At 33.5% G+C, this 22,617-nt stretch overlaps 1 protein-coding gene across 1 annotated transcript in view; it reads right to left on the bottom strand.

Annotated features, from left to right (window-relative positions):
- The window catches only part of LOC129226948 (ankyrin-2-like), a 227,201-nt gene that overhangs the window by 53,005 nt on the left and 151,579 nt on the right, over positions 1 to 22,617 (bottom strand). Inside the window, exons 27-37 of the mRNA XM_054861576.1 lie at positions 21,365 to 21,569; positions 18,593 to 18,689; positions 15,835 to 16,063; positions 13,510 to 13,761; positions 12,149 to 12,224; positions 9,387 to 9,593; positions 7,384 to 7,512; positions 6,959 to 7,059; positions 3,549 to 3,636; positions 2,077 to 2,125; positions 756 to 1,999 (exon numbers count right to left, since the gene is read on the bottom strand). Coding sequence (XP_054717551.1) covers positions 756 to 1,999; positions 2,077 to 2,125; positions 3,549 to 3,636; positions 6,959 to 7,059; positions 7,384 to 7,512; positions 9,387 to 9,593; positions 12,149 to 12,224; positions 13,510 to 13,761; positions 15,835 to 16,063; positions 18,593 to 18,689; positions 21,365 to 21,569 — 2,677 coding nt within the window. The remainder of the gene's footprint in view (positions 1 to 755; positions 2,000 to 2,076; positions 2,126 to 3,548; positions 3,637 to 6,958; positions 7,060 to 7,383; positions 7,513 to 9,386; positions 9,594 to 12,148; positions 12,225 to 13,509; positions 13,762 to 15,834; positions 16,064 to 18,592; positions 18,690 to 21,364; positions 21,570 to 22,617) is intronic.

Genomic DNA, 22,617 nt, shown 5'->3' with positions numbered 1-22,617 from the left:
TAATTCATCTTACACATTTTGTTTCGTTATTGTAGGAATTTCGTATTTCAGACGGTAACAAACGCAGTGTGTTTTTTAAGCTTAAAGTCCCATTCATTATACTTCATAGACGTAAGCATAGCTACAGTTTTAACACTCTTAAACATTTTTAGAGGAGAGATATTTAGCGGATATTTGATATCTGTTTTCATCTTTGATTATTTCACTAGTCACTAATCTCAGATATAATTCAATTAGCTAGTATCATAAGAACTATAAGTATAAAGACATCAAAATATTTTCCCTCGGTGGTCTCATACATTTGAAACCAATTAAGTAAAACTAGAAAACCAAATATATTCTGTTCTCTGTTAGCATGTTATAAAGAATCTAGCATTTTTTATGTTTTTAACAATAAAGTTACTCCTGACTTTGAAACGTAAAATTAGAGTTATTATAGAAGATTTTTTTTATACCTTGGTTTACTTCTTCATCTACTGGTGAAGGGGGAGGCGTTTTCGAAGCCCGTCGAATTTTGCCATCTGTAAGCAATTCGGAAATTCAAATCAAATAAAGAAATGTATTTGTTCTGTGTGTTTGGTGATACATAAAAAAGAGTGTTAGTAAGAATGAAATAAACAAAGGAGACAGCTGTGTTACTTGAAAGAAGGCACAAAAACAGCATGCACTGCAAAATACCAGATTATGACATCAGGAAATGGAAGAAAAATGAGCTGGTTAAAACAGAAAATAATAAAAAAAATAATAAAAAGTACCTTCCACTGATTTATTTTCAATTCTTTCAACCTCTACTTCGTAGCCACTTGTTGAGACATTTTTTGGAAAATCATGATACTCAATGTCCGACTTGAGCATGGTCAATTTTGCAGTTTCTTCAACAGGTATTAAAGATTTGTCCATTTTAGAAAATTCATCAGATGGATCAAATCCTAAATTAAGATTTGAGTAGAGTTGTTTCGAGTCAATACCTTCCATATTCTGCAGCATGATGTTTCGATTATTAAGAATTTCAACTATATTCACTTTTGGCTCATTTGGTATTATGCACATTGAACTATTTTCAGACTCGCTGAATTTCTGATCCAAACGACTGATATCAATAACATCTGTGTTGTTATTTAAGACTGTTTTGCTTATACTATTGTTAGATGGATCTTTGTCCATGCTACAATAACCTAAATCATTAACTTCATTGATGTAAGAAATATCAAAATCATGTGAGTTATTCAAATCATTTTTCCGCTTTGTCTTCTCTCCAATATTTTCTGTGTGTGTCCCGTTGCTTGGTGCAATGCTTATTTCCTCCATTATATTTTCCCCAGAAGATGGCGGAGTGCAAGATTCGAAATCTGTGTCATTTTTGGTAGGAATCGTTTTATTCTCCATACCAATGGCATCTTTTGAGATAGTTTGGAATTCATTTAGAGATATTTTGTCTGGAGGCCAAAATTCATGTAGTTTCCTGCTACTTTGGTGCATTTGAAGTTGCGTTTGACTTTCAGCTTTTGATTCAATTTTGAAATTAGTTGTGGTGCCAGCTATATCAATATTTTTACCTTGCTCATCCGCAATTATAATTTTGGAAGATGCTGAGTGAGATGCTTCACAACTTATTGGAGAACAATTGAGTTCCAAGCAAGGAGATTCAGAAACAGTAGCAGTGTCCGCTACACCAATATTTTCTTTGTGTTGATATGCAGTAATAATGTTGGTAGTTGCTGTATGAGATGTTTCACAAACTTTTGGAGAAGATTTAAGTTCCGTGCAGACAGAATTAGAAACAGCAGCAGTGTCCGTTACATCAATACTTTCCATTTGTTGATCTGCGGTAATATCGTTGGAAGTTGCTGTTTGAGATGTTTCATAACTCAGTAGGGAAGAATTAAGTTTCACGCCGAAAGAATCAGAAACAATACCAGTATCGGTTACATCATTATTTTGGTTTTGTTGGTCTGTAGTAGTAATGTTGGACGATGTTGTTGTTTGAGATGTTACACAACTGAATGGAGAAGAACTGAATTCCGCACAGAGAGGATCAGAAATTGTATTTGAGTTCATAATACCATTTTTGGACACTATTTCAGCAAGGATGACGGGGGGTTTTCATCGATTTCAGGTTTTTCAACTAATAAAATTGGGAAAAAGCATAAAACTAAGATAAATATAAAAATCAAATGGCATCAAATAAAAAATGAACAAAAAATCAAACGGGTAAAGATTTAGCAAACAAAATAAGCAACAAAAGCAACTTGCATATAAATAACACACAAAACGAGCAAACAAAAAGCTGCACGCAATTTTAAAAAAAAGCATGCATGATTTTTAGATATTAATTCAATAAAATTTTAAAAACGCAATTAGATGTCATTGTACAAAACAAATTCATTAAACAAAACAAAGAAAGTCAAAATGGTCTGACCAGTATGTCAGATACAGGTGTTTTTCATTAAAAACATTTTTTAAGATTTCATACATTATTTTTTAAACTAATATTAAAAAATATATTTTTAAACTTGCATAATAATTTCTTGAAAAACTTAAGCACTTTCAATGCAAACTATTGAGGATACCCCGTATTTACAATGATCAAACTTTTCAAAAAAGAAAATTGCTGAAAAATGTTTCAAATTTGAAAGAAAACTCATTTTTGGAATATTACTAAGTTAGCGTAAAAACCTACTGTTTCTTCTCCTTTTCTGAGAAGTAAAAAATGCTTAACAATGGGAAAAGATTTACGCATAACCATCAATGGTGCCTACGAGATAGGATCATGGCGCCTTCTGTGGTACTGAAAATTTGAGATGTTTGTACGGATATTTTTTCATTTATTGGTGTATGGGAAGAGAAGGGGGAGGGGGCTCTCGTTCTTAAGAGAAGGATGCTCCATAGTGTTTGAAGATGTGCACCATCACTCTTAGGAAGCATGGCACCCTTGACAACCATATAATACAGATATTTTAGTTTTTAATACACATGTGCTCTTTAATACGTTGTTTTCTTAAAAAAAGTTTTTTTTTTTAATTCCAAAACGACGATCTTAAAATAGTTTTCGTCAGAAAACTGAAAAAAGGTTTTGTTGTGTCAGTAATTAATTGATATACTTTAACATAATTCATACATTAAATAGCATAAATAAATATGATATTATATACTAAGTTATATTATAGGAAATATTAATCTGCTTCTTGCAGGCAACATTTTAGGTATAGTACGCCCTCGCATTGTTGGCACTTGGCGGAAGAGTCAAAAGTGTCAAAACCTATTTCTTATTGTTAACAAACAATGACGTTTCACGAAAAAGAACAAGGTTGTTTTGCCAATCCTTAAGTATGAAAAAACCTCGCTTCTTTTGGTTTAATTTAACCACTTTTAAAGTGGACTCGTCCTAGGGCAAATGCCAACAACTCCGAAGGTGCATTTACTCACTGAAGTTTCTTTTGACACATCAGCAGATGCTTAGAAAATACTTATAAGAGTCGACAGAAAATTTTGATAACAAGTGGGAAGTAAAATGAACGTGAAACATCAATTTTCATTATAATATTTACCTTTATCATCAGTCAGTGAATGAGGAATGTGCTCTCTTTCGAACAGTGAACCAGTTTCACTACTTGTTTCAGCAGCAGATTCAGCCTCCTATTGAGAAGGAAAATTGAGAAATGTAAAAAATACATACACAGTTACAAGTACCAACCATGAATACTGCGTTCCGAAAAAAGAAAAAGTGTGAAAGTATGTTTCAGTTTGTTTTCAACGAATTAGTATTGTCCGTTTTCTACGAGAAGGTACTTGACTCCTCCCTCGTCACGTGGTATCCGATGATTCTATTTCGCTGTTTTCGGCAAAAGGTCTTTTCGGATCATAGCATTTCTTTGCAAAAGCAGCAGTTTTTAAAATGTAAGAACTACAAAAATGCCAACAAACAAGTGAAGCAAGGGATGTAAAAGACACTAGGACTTTTTTGCACGTTTGAATGCACGCCCAAGTTAAGGCTATCTGTGGTTGTCTCCTTTAGAAGCGCCTATATTGCTTACCAATCAGACCCGAGTAAAATGGAACTCTGCGTTCGAGGAGGCGTGGCGAAGTGCCTTCTCCTGAAAACGGACAATACTGGAACTTCCTAAAATTGTATCATGCGTGTAAAATATTTTCTCAAATTACGTAATAAAAAGAGTATTACCATTCCAGGAAATTATATTTTTAATTGTTTACAAAACCGTGCATGCAACCATGATGTTAATACACTTTCGGAAAGTGAAAATGCTTTGAAGATTTAACACTACTGTATTTTTTCAATTTTAAGGTCTCCGTAGAAAAGAAATAAAAATTCCTCAAATAGGTTTTAAGTTCAATTCTTATAGGGAAAAAATGGTCTATTAAACTCAAAAAACTATTCAGCGATAATAGTTCCCATTAAAATATGATGATTTGGTAACGCCAGTTTATAACATTCGAATATTGCACAGTTTAAATTTTTCTGTCGTTAGTAATTAGTACATATAAAGGCATAGATAACATGTATTCATATAAACATTATTCAGGGTTCTAAAACGGAGGAAAAACTTTACAACAGGTATGCTAAAGAATCTACTCAAAATGTTATTCGTATCAGTATATTTTTTAAGTTGTTGTAACAGCTAAATAAAGAAAATGGTTATATTTTATAGAGAACTATGGGTACCCGCACGGCTCTGCCCGTAATAGAAGAATTAAAAGGTCTTTTGGTTCGCCTGTATATTTACAAATAATGTATGGTGAGTTTTTTCACCAATTGACTTGTACCTATGTTACGGTTCCACGTTATGATAATTTCGTATCTCGCCAATTGGCTTGTGCCCATGTTACGGTTCCACGTTATAATAATTTCGTAATTTACTCGTCCATCATATGATATTTTTGTTTTTAAAATTGGAATAGAAAAAGAACCACATCGAATTTTCGAAAAATCGCTTCGAGGTGCACACCTCCATGCTACAAACTAACTTTGTGCCAAATTTCATGAAAATCGGCCGAACAGTCTAGGCGCTATGCGCGTCACAGACATCCAGACATCCTATAGACATCCTCTGGACAGAGAGACTTTGAGCTTTATTATTAGTAAAGATATTTACTTCTTTAAATAGCAATTAAAACTTCTCATTGTCATGTGAGTACACACTGGACTAATTAAGTTGTTAATATTCATTTTGGAAATGAAAAAAAAAAGAAAAGGAATTTCATTCTGTAGTTTTCTTGAAGAAAAAAACCTTCCTTTCTAGATTTTCTACTTTTTACAAATAATTACGTTTGCAAAAAATCACCAAAAGATCAAATGTGCTTTTAGCTGGGCTGTTTTTCACACAAAGGTAAAACGGTTGAGCGTCGTGAAATGAAAAATACTCATTAGAGTTAAGAAATTAGGTATGAAAAACCCTATTATGATTGCCCTAGTTCCTAGTATATAGTACTACAATTTTAAAACAATCTAAAATTTATGTAACTCTGTTATTTTACAGATACGTATCAAGTGCTTTATCTTTACTAATAATAAAGCTAAAAGTCTCTCTGTCTGTCAGGATCTCTGTGACGCGCATAGCGTCTAGACCGTTCGGCCGATTTTAATCAAATTTGGCACAAAGTTAGTTTGTAGCATAGGGGTGTGCACCTTGAAGCGATTTTTCGAAAATTCGATGTGGTTCTTTTTCTATTCCAATTTTAAGAACAAAATTATCATAAGATGGACGAGTAAATTTCGAAATTATCATAACGTGGAACCGTAACATGGGCACAAGCCAATTGGCGAGAAATTCATCATACATTTGTAAATATACAGGCGAACCAAAAGACTTTTAATTTTCTATTACGGGCAAAGCCGTGCGGGTACCACTAGTGGTAAATAACTCTTGACTCTTATTAGTCTTCAAAAATATTTTGTTGTTACAAAGGTTTAAAAATAACAAACACAACAACAAATATAAAAAAACATTACACTGAAAAATTAATAAAAACTAAGAAAAGCAAAAAAGAGCTCCATCAAGTAAGGATGTTTTTAAATAATTCTAACTATTCTAAACAAGTATTTTCAGTAAGTTACCGCTCTATAGCCAGGGCTGAGACAGAAAAACATGTGTGTTTATTCTAAACAAAACTAATTTTAACTATTGTCCGTTCTACACAAGAAGGCACTTCGCCTCTCCTTTTCGAACGCAGAATTCCACTTTACTGGGGGGGGGGGGGGTGATCGGTAAACATAGCCTCGTGCTTTTAGATGAGTCAATTAGACAACCTTAACTTTGGCGTGCATTTTAATGAGAAAAAAAAGTTTTAGTGTCCTTTACATCCCTTGCTTCCCTTGTCAGCTGCTACTTTCACTATTCTTACATTTTAAAAATTGTTGCTTTTACGACAAAATGCTATGATCCGAATATGCCTTCTGACGAAAACAGCGAAATAGAATCATCGGATACCACGTAAAGAAGGCGGAGCCAAGTGACTTCTCGTGAAAAACGAACAATAGTGTGAAGTAACGCGATAACACGTTCAGCACAACCTGTTTTTTTTTTTCGCGCAGACTGTAGCTGATGGTGGGGAAGTTTCATAATTCGCACTTCGAGACACTGAATACACCACCTTGTGGTGGTTAAAGAAATTAGCCAAAGGGGTAAAAAGCATTCCATTTCTCCTTTGGTGTGAAACATTTCAGACAGTTTGTGATGTTAATGTAGTCTCAAAACAATAAAAAAAGAAACTAAATAACCATGGAGTAAATTTTTCTGTCATTCAGTAAGTTTTTAAAGCAGGCTATAAGTTACTGCATATACATTAGTTACTGCTGCGTCTCCTATAGTCTATAAGAATTGCGAACAATAAAAAAATACCCTCAAAAGGAACAACGTAACTCATTTTTAAAGCTTAGTTTAACTAATTTTGCTAAGTATCACATATCACATAAGGTCATCATGTAGATATTTATACAAACCTTCATGATGTCTTGTTCATCGTACGAAATGTCCAATGAAGCTCCTCTTCGCATTGAAGCCTCCCGAGATGAACCAAGTTCTTCTTTGAATACATCAAAACCTGGAGATAAAAGTGGGATTAAATCTCACTTTTTTCTTTTTTGTTTTAAAATCCAAAGAAACTTATTCTTATGTATTATGATACCGTCTGTAAAGAATCTTCTTTTAGGATTTTGGAACAAAAGAAAGACAGAGAAAACAGCTGCAGTCATACGGGTCCCAAAGGGGTTTAAAAAATGCAAATGACACTCGTTTTGTATAGTTCTGTGATAGAAAAAGGGACCCCAAAATGAATTATGACGGGCCTTCAGACCTGTAAATCTGCCGCAGGTTTATGTATGCAAAACAATGTTATATAGTGAAAAATAAAAAACGGTTTATGTACCTGATTGATCAAGATGAACTTTGGCCACCGCTTTTTCTACATCATCAGTCACAAGCTCAACATTGAACATGCAATTTTTAATGATATCCTCTCTGTTTATTCTTCTTAAGGCTTTTTCCAACTCATTGCCTGAAATTGGAGAAAAAAAATTAGGTTTTCCATACGATAACGTAAAATTTTAATAAGTATTTAGTACAAATGCAAAAAACAAAAAGAATTAAATGATGGAAAAGGAAATTAGAAAAAATTATTATGCGTTTGCGTTGTAATTCTACAATTATTTGAATTTTACTAATACACATACTAAAAATTAGGCACGCTATTTAGATGTTATGTTACTGGTTGGATATTGTTTTTACGTTAAGCAGAATAAATTTACTGAATAGCATTTGCAAAGTACTGCCATGCTTTACTTTTTTAAAACGAAATTGCTGTTGACGTTGTTATCGTGTTCATAGTTAATAACCACTATGAAGATACAGTGTAAAAAAATTCCGAAACGTTATTGAGTATTTCCGTGTAACGTTTCGGGATTTCAATGGATTTTATCCACTTCCTGGAAAAATCAAGTATAATTGTCAAAAATTTTCCTGAATTGCTACAAGTTGCAAGAATGCAGACTTCTCACTGTTATGAGAAATATTTTTAGCTCCCAGTTTAAAGATAAACTGAGTGTATTTATAAAGTGTATCGGCTTCAAAGATTACGGCCCGTCCATGCTGATTCTTCTCCCAAAGGGAGCGAAAATGTATAGACTACGTTGCTTTGCAAGTATTGCAAGCGAGTAAAATTCTCGATACTTGCTAACAATTCTGGCTTAGCTTTGGCCATGTTTGCAATACTGCTTATGGAACTTTCTTAGTAAATCAGGAAGATGCCAAGCTATTATATTATACCTATCTAAGTCTTTAAACGGGAAGAATTCTGATTTTTTCAGGTGGCTTCTGGGATAATTTCAGGAAGGATTGATAGGCGACGACTTGTGGGGATCGTTTGCAAATAATCTTTTTATCATGAACCACATGAACGACCCCATTACCTCTCGTCGCCTGTCCAAGAACTATTGAAATTCGGCTCAATAGACCGCTTATAACTTTTTAAATTTTTAAGATATCGAAGTGGGATTTTTTTTAATGAGTCACAGAATCTACTTGAGCTTTTAGATTGTGAAGACTACAAATTGCTATCTTTCGCGCATGCGCAGTGAAAGTTTTATTGCTTTAAACGTTCATATTTCATTAAATTTTCAATCTTTTAGCTTCAAATTATACTAATCTGTTTCTCTAGTATGTTGTCAAATATTCCAAAAGTTAAGTAACGTTTGACGGAAAACTCTGCGTGTTATGAGCCGAAAACCTTTAAAAAAATTTTATATTTTTGAAACAAATCCTTATATCTCCGTGGGTGTAAGAGGTACGTTCCCAAATATGTAAAAACAAATTCTACATAGTATGTTAACTCATTTCTGAAATTTATAGCTTATTCCCAGCTATTTGCAACGAAATCTGATCAAAAACCTTTTTTTTTTTTTTTTTTTGTTTCCTCAACTTGTTGCTTGTCCCCTAAATGAATAGCTGACTTAATTCTTATTGGAAAGTGACAGCTCGAGTATACATTTTATGTGAAACAAAATAAAGAGCAGTTGAGGCAGTGAGAAGCAAAAGGGATGCAAGTGGACATTTTCAAGTTTTGACTAAAACGCGTTTAAAGATTAGCTCCTAGGTAGGCTTTCATTAAAATTTTTTTCTAAATCATGCTGTGTAGCAGCAACTACCAGGGCTACTAGTACCATATCTTGCCCCAAGACAGAGGAGAGGTTCACTTACCATTTGTACTGGTTATGTCCAAATGTTTAATTTTGCCATTTACATCCCTATGCTTCTCACTGCCTCAATTGGTCTTTCATTTCTCGAGAAATCCGTAAAAATGAATTTTTCAAAGAGTTCCAATATTTTTGGTCATATAGTGTAAAATACAATTACATCAAATGATAAAACAAACACCTGTTGCTTTTGGACCAGACTTCTGCAGCCACAGCCTAAGCATCATAAGCGCTTGTTCCGGCGGTTCGCCGGCTGTCTCTGATTTCAGTTGTTCGATGTCTCCTTCAGACATATCCAGTTGCTGAGCCAAAGAGATCCAGTCTTTTTCCAACTCCCTGGCAATGTCTGACAGACGCAAGTCTGCCCGATGAATCAGTTCTGGCTTACCTGTTGATTAAAGGTGAATTTCATTTGAAATAACTTTTTGTTTTAAAGGATTAGGGTAAGAGTGTAGAATAAGAGTACAGTGGCTACTGGCGACTTGTTTGTTCTCGATTATAGCGGTGGAAAAAAAGAACATTATCTTACATTGCCACTCTATTGCTTCCCATGCTTAATTTTTTCATTCTTATGGAATTTTTTGTGTTTTTTAATAATTTTTATATTTATTTGGCGAATCGTTTTGCATTTTAATGCAGCTATTAATGATTTTAATGACGAGGAATCTATTTGGCAAATTATTTTACATTTTGAGATATTAATGATATTTAATTTTTGGGTATAATACAGTGGCGTCACTACAGGGGGGGGGGGGGGGGCGGCGGTCCACCTCGGGTCTCACCCGTCTGGGAGGTGACACCCTAATTGGAATCGTAAGTTTTTGAAAAATATGAAGCTAAAATGCATTTCAAGACTACAAATTTGAAAATTGTACATTAGCCAACTTAAAATTTCGTTACCACACAAATTTAGTTCTTTCTGAAAATTGCAATGAATTTCAATGTTTACAAATACATATCTATACATATATATATATAAATCAATGTCCTGAGATAACACACACACACATATTTTACATATATATATATATATATATATATATATATATATATATATATATATATATATATATATATATATATAAACGCGCAGCCAATACTGCTGAAACCTAAGACTTGAAATTTGGCGGGCATGTCCACATGATTACGAAGGTATTCACTAAGAAAGGATTTTTCGAAATATCAATTAGTTCGGGAGAAATTATTTAAAACCCCTTTAATTTCTGTGAAATTAAAACCTGCCTAATTGAAATTTAAATCGCTTATTTTCTAAGGCTTTCCTCCATTGAAATCATTATTCAGTACTTCATCTCAACTTTTGGGCGATAGCCAATTTTGAATTTGATATTGTTTTAGTTTCTCACGTGATTCTTCGAGGCTTTTCTCAAGTCAAAAATTTATGTTTCTGTCTTTTGCTTTAACTTTTCCAAAACTAGAAACGAAGTTTTTAAGAGCATCATTACAGATAAAATACATAAAGCATTTAAGTTTTATTTCACATATTAAAAGTAATTGATAAAAATCAATGTCCTGAGATACTAGTATTCCCGTACCCGGCATTATTCGGGTAAAGAAAATCAATACTTTAAAAGGATCGTTAATGACAGTTTAGAATCGGTTTTGTTTACCGATTTGGTATTCCTAATAAGCCGTTCCCAAGAAACTTTGACAAAGCATAGTATGAAATACCATTTGTACTTCATAGTAGTAGAATGTCGCTAACAAGAAAATCGCTAGTTTCCAATTGCGATACAAATCCATCCTATTTTCCAATATTCCCTTCATGGAACTAGGCATTAAGTTTATGGAAATACGTTTGAATTTCAGTAGGTAATCATTTAAAACAAGAATATTTTCGGACGACCGAAAAAAACATTAATCACTGTTCGAAACAATCTTTCCTTTCAGCAATATTCACTTGAAATATGGTTGGGAAGACATTACATTGTTTGAACTGTTGTTCAAATTTCTTTCAGTGAAGTTCTTTGCAACAAAAATAGAATCTGTTATATATTTTCATGCAATTGTTTTTCCGTGGGGTTTTAACGATGTGATATTTCAGTGAAAAGTAATATATATATTTTTAATATTGTATGTTAAAATACAACATTTAGTAGAAAATTTACCTGAGCTCTATTAAAAACGTATTCTCAAACCTTTTTAACGCAAAATGTTATCATGACATTGATTTTAAAATTAGAGGGGAAAAAAAAAGCTCGTTAGAGATGCGATACCGTACTGAAGTTGTTACGACTCCCCCCCCCCCCCTCAGTTACTCCCAGTCTCACGTGTATCAAATCTGGCGGTGCACTACTTCAGTGGTCAACTTACACAGGTGGTCAACTTATAGAGGTTGATTTTATATGATATAGCACTAATTCTGCTGAAAAAAAGTAGTCAACTTACAAGGGTGGTCAACTTTACAGGTGTTACGGTACATTAAATGATGCGATAACTAATTAAAAATAAAACACGCCATACATAGCGCTAGTCTTTTATTACATTTTACATTATTCATTCTTCGTAAAACAAGTAAAAAACAGCTCATCCACAATGCGTTTTTTAACATCCAAACGCAAATGAAATGCGATTCCTGCCAACCACTTGACCGAGCGATTTCTAACATAAAATAGTGACTCGTAAAATGTACGTAAGAATGGTTTGACCCCCCCCCCAAAGTAAGGGTATGACGATTTTTTTTACCCCCCTTCCCCTCGGGATCCTTACGTAATAAATGAATAGCTCCTTAGAAATAATATTTAACATTTCCAAACAATTCGATAGAAAACACTTTAAAAAAATATTACAATAGTAATTAATAAGTTTGTTACGTCAATCCATTGATCTTTTTTGCTGTAAAAAGTATAAACTGAAGCAGAAATTGAAGCAACGTTTGCTAGACATATTTTGCTCATTGCTTGTAGACGTAAAGTTAATACTTACTCAATCCTGCTTCTTGAATGAAATCATATCTTTTCTCTAATGTGACCAATTCCAAAACATCGGGACTAGAATCACTCTGAAATAAAAAACAGTAAGCTACTTTTAGGCATAAAATCACTATTTCTTAAGCTATGACCCTACACAAATCGGATAAATATGTCATGAAACTTTTACATTTTATGTACTTCTGCAGAACTTAAACTAATAAACGTACAACGTTGTATAGTACACACATAGAGCTGTTCAAAAATATAATTAGTATTTAAGTATACAAAAGGGGAAAATTTACTACCTCTATTGAGGCTACATTTAATTAGACTAAAGTCTAAGTATCAGCGATGAGCTCATATTTCTACTACAATAGTTGTGTTATTTTCGCATTGACCATTAAAAATCTTTTTTGTTCATCGGTTGTCGTCCATTTTTTCCCATGCGTCCCTAAACTGGATTAATTTGGATTTTTGTCCATTATATTGTTACAAATTTTGTAAATAGTAATTATTTTTGTGATTAATTTGTCGTGATCTAGCTAAATTTGGCGTTTATTAAATTATCTTTCATCTAAAACTTTTGTAGTAACGTAACCTGTAAATAGTTTTTTGTAATGAATATACAGCCCCCTAACATCCGAATGAAGTATATGGTCCCTCCAATTCTGCACGCTACGATTTGTGAATGGAATAAAAATAAGATATGAGAAATTTGTAGAACGGAGTAGGATTTTCTGGAATATCTGAGAAGAAGCTCTCTTTCAATGTCCATAAATAACCGTGCCGCATGATAAATAGTCAGTCTCGATTGAGAATTTGTACTGAGAGTGTATTAGCTCTGTTTATTGCGAGGCATTTCGCTGTGTTGTTTTGCGTACTTTTATGTAAATACGTGTGCCATCGTTGAGTATACGGTGTTAATTGATACTTGCCTAATTGCTATGGTGAATTTAACAGTTGTTAACGATTTTTCCTGTACATAGTGTAAATAAATCTCCTGTGTTTTTTCAAGAACTGTGTCGTCATTTCAAGAAAGTTTGAAACTGCACCGAACTCTTTACAATATCATTTTCTTTCAACAGTATTTGAATTTCATAGTTGTAGTTTCCTTCAAACATCACTCTCTCTGGATAGGTCCAAATATGTCTCCTAAGGTTTGCTTTCTCAATTATTTTTAACATTGTTTCATATTGTTTTGCGGGTTTCGTTTCATGTAACGTTTTAAAATGGTTTGCAGCGCTCTGATAACCACCTGAAAACGTCGATGGAACGTTAAAACGTCACGTGAGATACGTCTTGGGTTAGTTAAATTAGAAACACAGAAATATTAAATTTAATCAAGGTTTTTTTTTGAATAAAATTACGTCTCACCAGGGTGATATCCGGAAGGGCCACATTCAAGTTGCAGATGGGGACTTGCGGTGGTTCACCGCGACCCGCTCTCGGTTCCCTCATGAAGGCGATGCGGCCCATGGGCTCTGCGTGAGGGTCCTTGACGCGGATCGTGAACGGCAGACGGTTTTCGTGAAACGCCTGGAACGTGAACTTCAGCTGCTCTCCTGATTTTGTAACGGGAACAAGATTTCCAGCAAATTCTAGGTACTCTGTTTTTCCTTCAAGGACCTGAAAGATTCAGAATTTGTATTCACACACGTCAAAAAGTAAATCACTTTTAAAATAACTTTTGAAGAACAAAAATTAGGACAAGAGATGGAAAGCAACCCAAGTACCAAAGCAAAATATTTTCTTTTCTCACTCTAATGGAAAAAATGTCCAAACTAAGTGCCAAAGGTACAAAATGTCAACTCCGGTAGTGATAGTTCAAACATTTGTACAAGTTATTAGTATAGTTATATGTACAAGATGCAAGTATTTTTCATTTTTCGGCTTTCCTGAAAAATTTTCTCTTTGGAGTTGGGTCATTTTCCATTTCTAGTCCTCAATTATCTTTGGAAATGGGCAAAGACCTAAAGTCCTCCATCAACAACTTTCTAAAACGGTTTTATTTCTTTGACGAGTTAGAATTCGATTGGAAGCAGAATTACAAATCTTTTGTAATCCAAAACAGAATTGAAAAACTTTATTTTCAAAATTACTTCCACTTTCAATCAGGTAAACTGAAAAGAATTCTTTACTAATAATAAAGCTTAAAGTCTGGATCACTGTGATGCGCATAGCGCCTAGATCGTTCGGCCGATTTTAATGAAATGTGGCACAAAATTAGTTGGCAGCGTGGGAGTTTGCACCTGGAAGTGATTTTTCGAAAATTTGATTTTATTATTATATTCTAATGGGGTGGTTTCTTTCAGTCAAAAGTACTACTTTTAGTCATTGAAATGAATAGAATCAGCAAAAAAAATAAATAAATAAATAAAAATAATAATAATAATAACTTGGACCCAGAAAATACTTTCATTTTCCCAACAATTTTTTTTAAATGTCCGATTTTTCAAACAAGGCGTGGTCTTGATGACTTCACAAATGATGCAATTTGTCGCATCTTTCTACTACGTTTCCACGTTATAATAATCAAGCTGCGAATTAAAATTGCGCTCTACGCTTGCTATCAACCATATCGTTGTCAATACACGTGAGTAAAGATGCGAATTAAATATTTTGTTTTGTGAATGGCAACACTAAATGGCTTTCATCATTTGTGATGTCATCGGCAGAAGTATAAACAATGAAAGCATACCAATTTAAGTTTTTTTAAAAGTATTAAACTTAAATAAATTATTTAAAAGATGGTCAGATTCTATGTTTTTGAGCATGCTCTTTCAGAAAAAAAAAAAAACTATTAAAATTTTAGAAACGACCCCATTACTGTCTGACCACGGATTGTATGGAAAGACAAGCATCCGTTTTACAGCCGGAAATGGACAAATCTATTATTTTTAGCGATGTCAGCTTTTGCAGAAGCAGAGTCTGATTCAAATAAGAGTCTCATTCAAATAAATAATAATAATTTGAATAAGTCTAATTCAAATATATATAATACACGCATCAGATTTTTACTTTTCCGCCTCATTCAGATAGATTCGTCTCATCTGGACGATTGAAAATTCCATACAATCCGTGGTTGGACAGTACACTACGCGACAAAAAAAAAATACCTTAAATAATTCTGACTTAATTATCGTTGTCTCTTATGTAAAAAATGACCCCTTGAATCCCAATATGATCACCTCCCCCCCCCCTCACGTCTCACTTTTTTGGAAATGGCACAGTCCTAATTTTTTTCAGTTTTCGACAGTTTCATAGCCGTTATTTTTATTTCGAGGGGAAGATGCAAATATAGAAAGTATCGCATTTTTCATAGTCAGAAACGCATCACAAATCTTCAGTTACGAACCTTCCCGTAATATTCAACTTGCACTCCCATGCATAATTTGATATCCGCCTATGTTTTTAAGCATGCTCTTTCAGCAAAAAAAAAATATTTTTAAAATTTTGGAAACGACCTCATTCTAAGCCATCATTGGTGGATTTAATTTCTCTCCAGCAATACCGAGTGAATTAACATAACATGGACGAGTAAATTACCATGACATGGACGAGCAAATCAACATATCATCTTGGCGAGAAATTCATCATCCATTATTTGTAAATATACAGGCGAACTAAATGACTGTTTAATTTTCTACTACGGGCAAAGCCGTGCGGGTACCGCTAGTATTTAATACAAGTCATACTTACCTCTACATCTCTACTTTTTGCTACTTCTGTAAAGTGTTCCTGAGATTCCAACGTTTTGTCTTCTTTGTCGTCTGTCATACAGAAAACTCTCAACTGGGCTTCATATGGATCGTTCCGCTTTGCAAAAATCACGAATTTGGACATAAAAGGCACATAAACGGCTTCTTGGTAGAGCTCCGTGGCGAAACGAGTCACTTCGTTTACCTGTCGGCAGTCCATAAGCCAAAATCTAGAGAAATGAAAGCATGTGGCTAAAAATGAAAACTAAACAGATAAAGAAACAACTTAAGCAGTAGTTCTCTGTATTTTTCAACGCACGTACACAGTTTTATTTATTATTAACTATGCGTACTCCAACAAAAACTAAAGTCTCATCAAAATGTGTTACATTAGTTAATTCCTAATGGCTAAGTTATTAGGGGAAGGCCGTCAATGAGCCACATAACAGTTTTCATTTTTTTAGAAAGGAAATCCAACTCAAATTTCACGTTAATTATAGGAATAATTTCTCAGTATATTTTTCTTTTAATAATAATATTCACTTTCATGATAAATATACAGAATAAAGAATGAAAATTAAAAATAAATATTTTAGCATGTGGTCCATTCATGGCTAGCGGTTGCTATGGATGGACTATCGAGTTTCCATCAATGGACCACATTCTCAAATTAAAAAATAAAGGCATAACTTACAAATATTTATAACAGGTGATCAAAAAACACTACAAATAACAATAAAATATAGAAAAAGAGATTTATTTTCTAAAATAATTTATTTTCGGATTAGAAGAACATACCCCCCCCCCCCCCCCCGCAGCACTCAAACCACACACAGCTGTTGTCATCACACCTCGTTCACCACTTGATATTTTCCCAACCTGTGCAACACTGTTCTTAGCTAATATCTATTCAGCCTCTTTTGAACTGTTGGGAATTTTTTTTAATCGATTTTGAAAATTTTCGTTCGGCGCAAGATTTTTAAAATGTCAGAGAAGTTATTGACAATTTTATTACTTAAACCAGAAGGCCTACATTACTACCAGAGAATATAGTTTTAACAGACTTTTTGTCTTAACTAAATCTGTGGGACAGGTTATTTTTCTCAGACTCTTGAAAATTCAATTCCCCAAAATTTTTGGAAGTAATTCCAAACACATCTTCTATAGTTTTAAAATATGATTAACTAATCATATTCCTATTTCGAAGGGCTTAATTTCTAATAAGTGACCATGGTAACAACAAGCCTGTTTTTATCTTCCATGCGATTGTTTGAAGTTGCTTTCAGGACGCTATATTGTCGGCAGAATTCGTTAAGGTCCATGCCGCTATTTCTGTAAGCTACTCTAGCACATTACATGCTCTCACTTGTCCACTAGCCATATTATTTTACTAACTTTTGCATTTTTCTAGAGCAAAAGTATTTGAAACTGTATTATTATGATTTAATATTTTAATCAATTTCATAAAAAATTTGGCTTGAAATTACAATGAAAAATAAGAGTTTTCATGAATTATTGATATTTTTTTTATTATCATAATTATTTCAAAACAATTGAGAAATTTTCAAAGGTAATTGAGCTGAAGTTACAACAACATTAGTAGTTTTCCACGAACGAACCACTTTGTCAGAAAAATTCCTTTTATTTTGTCAGGTGGTCCATTCGTGAATACACCTTGCGGTCCAAGGATAGCAACTGCGTCATTGTGAGTATTCTTATAGGTGTTACTGCTGTGACGAATCATGATGAAACATCAAGTATGGGGAATTGTACTTGAAAAAGTTTTAAGTCAATGTTCACGTTTAATTGATTAGTGATATCCAAAGCATGCTATAACAAAATGAAAATCTCAGTAATTAGTAAGATAATGGTAGAAATCTTTTCTGACCGATTAACAATATGATGAAGTAATTTTAGCTAATTGACGACTCTGCAGCAGACAGTTTTCAGACAAAGGAAGATACTAAAACTGATTTCGCGTCTGCAAAAACTCTGGTACGGGAAATATTTTCGTGGTCTATTCATGGAATCGGTTCATTGGCCTTCCTAATAGATAATTTAAATTAAAAAACCAGAATTTTATTTTAATGGATATTTTAGTACAAAAATTTTATTAATCAGACATGAAATTAGGGTATAAATAGAGGAAACGGAGGCATTGTTTGGCTAATAAAATTCTTCAATATTTGGCTCCAGCTTGATCAAATACAGCCAGGGTCACCAAGAGTCAAGGCGGGCTCCTTGTCAGTTTGGTCAATGTGCTCCCCTTTTCACATGAAACTTTTCCAATTCATGACACTTACTCCAATTCCGACCCGGCCCCTCCAAGGTCCGTGCCCAAGTTTTCAACAAGGCTGAAATGGACCCTCGTCGGCCCTGAATACAGCTATAGATCATTCTCAATATTGACTTTTTTTCTGTACGAGAAAATTGTCGTTAATCCCAAAAGGTAGTTTATAAAAATGTTTGTTAATTCTTTGTGTTCTTTTTTAGTACCAGTTCAGAATTTAGTTAACAAAATGTTGCAATACTTTTGGTTCAATGTAGGATCACACAATATTTCTCAAACTTTCGTCACAATTAAATTCAATATAATTTTGTCAACTCTTTAGTACTTAACTGCACACCCCTCAAAGGTTATCGTCTTTCCCCGATTGTTTCGCATATCACCGGTTGAGAACTATTGATATAAAATAAATATTTTTAAAGATTCTATGTCGCCATTTTTTCCTATGATAGGGTCTGAATAGTGACTGTACCTTGCTGAAACTGTAGTAGTAAAAGACACGCAATCATTGACGAAGGTTAAAGGAGTAGATCCCGTGACATCTTCCCATTGAGCTTTAGAAGAGCCACCTGCGATAAAAAAAAAAAAAAGTATGTTAAAAACGTGAGAAATCGAAATGTAAATAATACAAGCCATGGAATTATTTTAAATCAGTTATTATTTGTTCATTACCTTGTACATTACTTATATGGGTGTATAAATAGCGAAACAGATCAAAAGAAAAAAAGTTCCCACAACCATTAGTTATTTGTTCATTATCTACTAGTACATTACTTATATGTGCGTATATGGACTGAAGTTTTGAGCGTAAAAGCCCTCTCAATGAATTTTGCAGTTTTCAAAGAAAGAGCCTTATACTGTCTGACCATCGATTACACGGAAAGGCTAATATCCGGTTAATAGGCGGAAATGGACGTATCTATTAGTTGATAGAGATGTTAGTTGGTTTGTTTCAGATGTGCACTTTTGCCTCTCAATTATTTAGCTTTAGTTTTGTAAGAATGAAAATTTGCTCACAGCAACATTTTTTAAATCTAAAGTATATTCGATCTATATTCTCACGGCAAAAATTGATTTATTTATTCACAACAAAGTTTTGAGCTTACCATTTTGCTTTTACGTTCCTGAGAGAAATGAAAATATTTTATTTTATTTTTGTTGTGTTTCCATGGTAACTATTTTTGTTTACCTTATTTTATTTTTGAGAATGCAATAAATGAATAAGGCACTAGTGACATTATAAAACGTCTGCATCAAAATCCCATCTTTATTTTCTCTTCTACCCTGCTAGATTCATTTAGATGGAATCGTTTTTGCTTGGCGGATTGCCAAATTACATACAATCCGTGGACAAACAATAGGTTTATCATACGTTGGGATTCCTTAGCACGGTTCTGGGTAGCAAAAATGCTCGAGGTTTCGTTAATTTTTGCCTGAGTAGGGTTTTGCGAAAACATATTACAGTTATTAATTGTCGATTGTATTTGTGAACGTCTCTCCTTGTCGCGTATCATAAGCTGATCTTTGATTAAGTTCCGCTTGTATCAACAATCAGTGCACCTTTATGTCCAACAACTAATAAGGGATAAATTTTAGTGTAATGTTGAATTTGATAAAAGGCAAGAGTATGAAGATTTGTATCTCCGTTGCTTTTTTTTTTATTTTTGACTTGCAGTTATATTGTATTGTATGTTGTTCTTGTGTGGCAAGGATAGTGTTTGCCATTTACAAGCTTTATACCGCCTACCCTTAAAACCAGGACTCTTATGACATAGCAATTAATGCCACCTTAAAAAATATTCAGACCTAAACGGCAGCAAAGGCATAGAAGTAGTATAACTAGAAACAACTCTGTAGCAGCAGCATTGAGCTATAATACTGAGACAGAACTTCCCATTCTTCAGCAATGAAGCTCGCGGTCGGAGTTTTTGCAAGTAACTAGAAACAACTCTGTAGCAGCAGCATTGAGCTATAATACTAAGAGGAGAGAGAACTTCCCATTCTTCAGCAATGAAGCTCGCGGTCGGAGTTTTTGCAAGTATGGAAAAACGTTTCGATTAGTAAAACTTCTTGATGATTGGGTAAGACCACTTCTTTTGCCATTCGAAATTGTGCAGATTTTTTTTTTTTTTATTTCTTTTTTGTTTACAAAGAAATAAAAAAATCTTGAATCTGTGAAGTATTATGGCACAAATCTATCATTTATACGGCAATTTGTTGCTTTTTTATGATTTTTAAAAATGCGTAAAGGGCTTTTCGGACACCTTGTATATTTAAAAAAATGAAAAGTATGAAAGTGACATTTCAATATTTCATTAAAAAAATTAGAATGCTTAAGCTCTAAATAATTCCTTTTGAATCTCTCAACATATGTATGTAACATTCAGTTTTTAAGTACGATGGATTTCATAGTATTTACTAATATGATTATAAATTTAAAAAAAAAAATCAAGTTAATTTTTCTGAATCATTTTAAAGCAAAAGCTTAAAAGTTACGATCATGGTTTTCCATTAATGAATTTACATGTCATTTTGGCTAAACTAGAGCAGGAATGGGGAGATTCTCTGAGGAAAATAACATGTAAGCATATTTCAAACATGGATAGTTTTATCCTAAAAGTTTTGGAACTATTCAAGAGTTAGGTTAATGAATGTTGTTCAATACCAAAACTATGTACAAAATATTACTATGCACAAAAGTACGGAAAAATCTGGTTGAACAATATAATTAATATATTTCTTTGACAGCATCAGCTGCACAACTGATATTCTCTATCCCATGACAAACATTAGGATATTTTGACAAATAGAACTATTCTACTGCTATATTTTTCGTTTACGGTTTGTTTGATTTAGCTTATCATCAATTTCAAATAATAATCTTGAGTAAGAATTGCCAAAAAATCATATGTGCCCATAACTAAAATAAAAATTGAAAAAAAAAAATGTGTTAAAAGAGGAATTATTCTCAAAAGGAATGCGACCTATGAGTGAAAAAAAAAAAAAACCAAAAGATTTTCTTCTTCCATTCCGTCTTACATTTGAAACTTTGCATATCCTACAGTAACAGAATTTTGCACTGGATTGAATGTCAAAAAGTCATTAGAAATCCCACACAAGTAAGTAACACAACCAAATTTTGCCGTACTGTGGATTAATCAGCAAGCGATGCTAGTAGGAAAAGGGAAAAAAGAGGAGGTAGAAAAAGAAGACAGAAAGCGAGACAAACCTGACTTGGTACTACCTGTTATACTGCACAATAACCTTAAAGTTGGTGCTTCTCCACTGTATTGGTTGATCATGCCTTTGGTGACTGCCTGGGGGACGGGGATGGTGAGAGTTATGGGCTTGTGGAATTTCCGCCGCCTCGGCTCGACCGTAACTATAGGGCTAACGGCCACTCGGTTACCAAGAAGTTTGGCAACCAGTTCTGGAGCTATAGGTTGAGCCTGGAAAGAGTTCCGTCAGTAGATGAGAAATTGAGCTTTACGTAGTAGTTAAATAACATAAAATTCATATTAGAACAAAACACGCAAAAAAATGTCAATTTAAATCTACTGACAGGAAGGAGATCACGACACTATTACAACTCAAGCCAATTGTGTCCATTAGGGTGTCTCCACCCACGAAAAAAAAAAAAAAAAAAAAAAAAACGAAAGTCGATTTTTCAAGTAGCACACACACACACACACCCTCTTATATTTTCCTTTCAAGTCAAAACAATGGGGTTGTTTCCTTCAGTCAAAAGTAGTTTCTTTTTGTCACTGAAATCGATAGAAAAGCAAAAAAAAAAAATAAATAAATAAATAAATAAATAACATAGACCCAGAAAATACTTTCATCACTTTCACAACAGTTATTTTTTAATTAATTTTTTAAAATGTCCGATTTTTGAAACAAGGCGTGGTCTTGATGACGTCACAAATGATGCACTTTGCCACATCTTTTTACCGCGATTCCACGTTATGATAATCAAGAAGCTAATTAAAATTGCGCTCTACGCTTACTATCAACCATATCGTTGCCAATACACGTGAGTAAAGATGCGAATTAATTATTTTGCTCTGTGAATGGCAACACAGAATATCATTTCATCGTTTGTAATGTTCATCGGACAGAAGCATACACTTCGAAAGTGCGCCGATTTAAGTATTTTTTTTTAAATATTAAACAAATTATTTAAAAAATGGTCAGATCCTATGTTTTTAAGCATGCTCTTTCAGAAAAAAATACTTTTAAAATTTTGGAAACGACCCCATTGTAAAAAAAAGTTTCATATAATTCGAACAACGGCAACCAGTGCCGACTTGCTCCTAGTAGACCGAATCGATTTTTTTTCAGAAGTTCGAAATTTAATGTTGATAAATAGTTGCCCCTATAGCCTCACATGTACCACAAAAATATTTATCCAAATAAAAAAATATTTAGATGTTCAGCAGGAGGCCTAAAATTCGTTAACTGTAAATTTTTAGTTTTTTGCAATACTTTAGTTTCCCA

This window comes from Uloborus diversus, chromosome 7 (assembly GCF_026930045.1).
Source record: "Uloborus diversus isolate 005 chromosome 7, Udiv.v.3.1, whole genome shotgun sequence".
NCBI lineage: Eukaryota > Metazoa > Arthropoda > Arachnida > Araneae > Uloboridae > Uloborus > Uloborus diversus.
The sequence above is the reverse complement of the archived record's forward strand: the minus strand, read 5'-3'. Positions and strand labels throughout refer to the sequence as shown.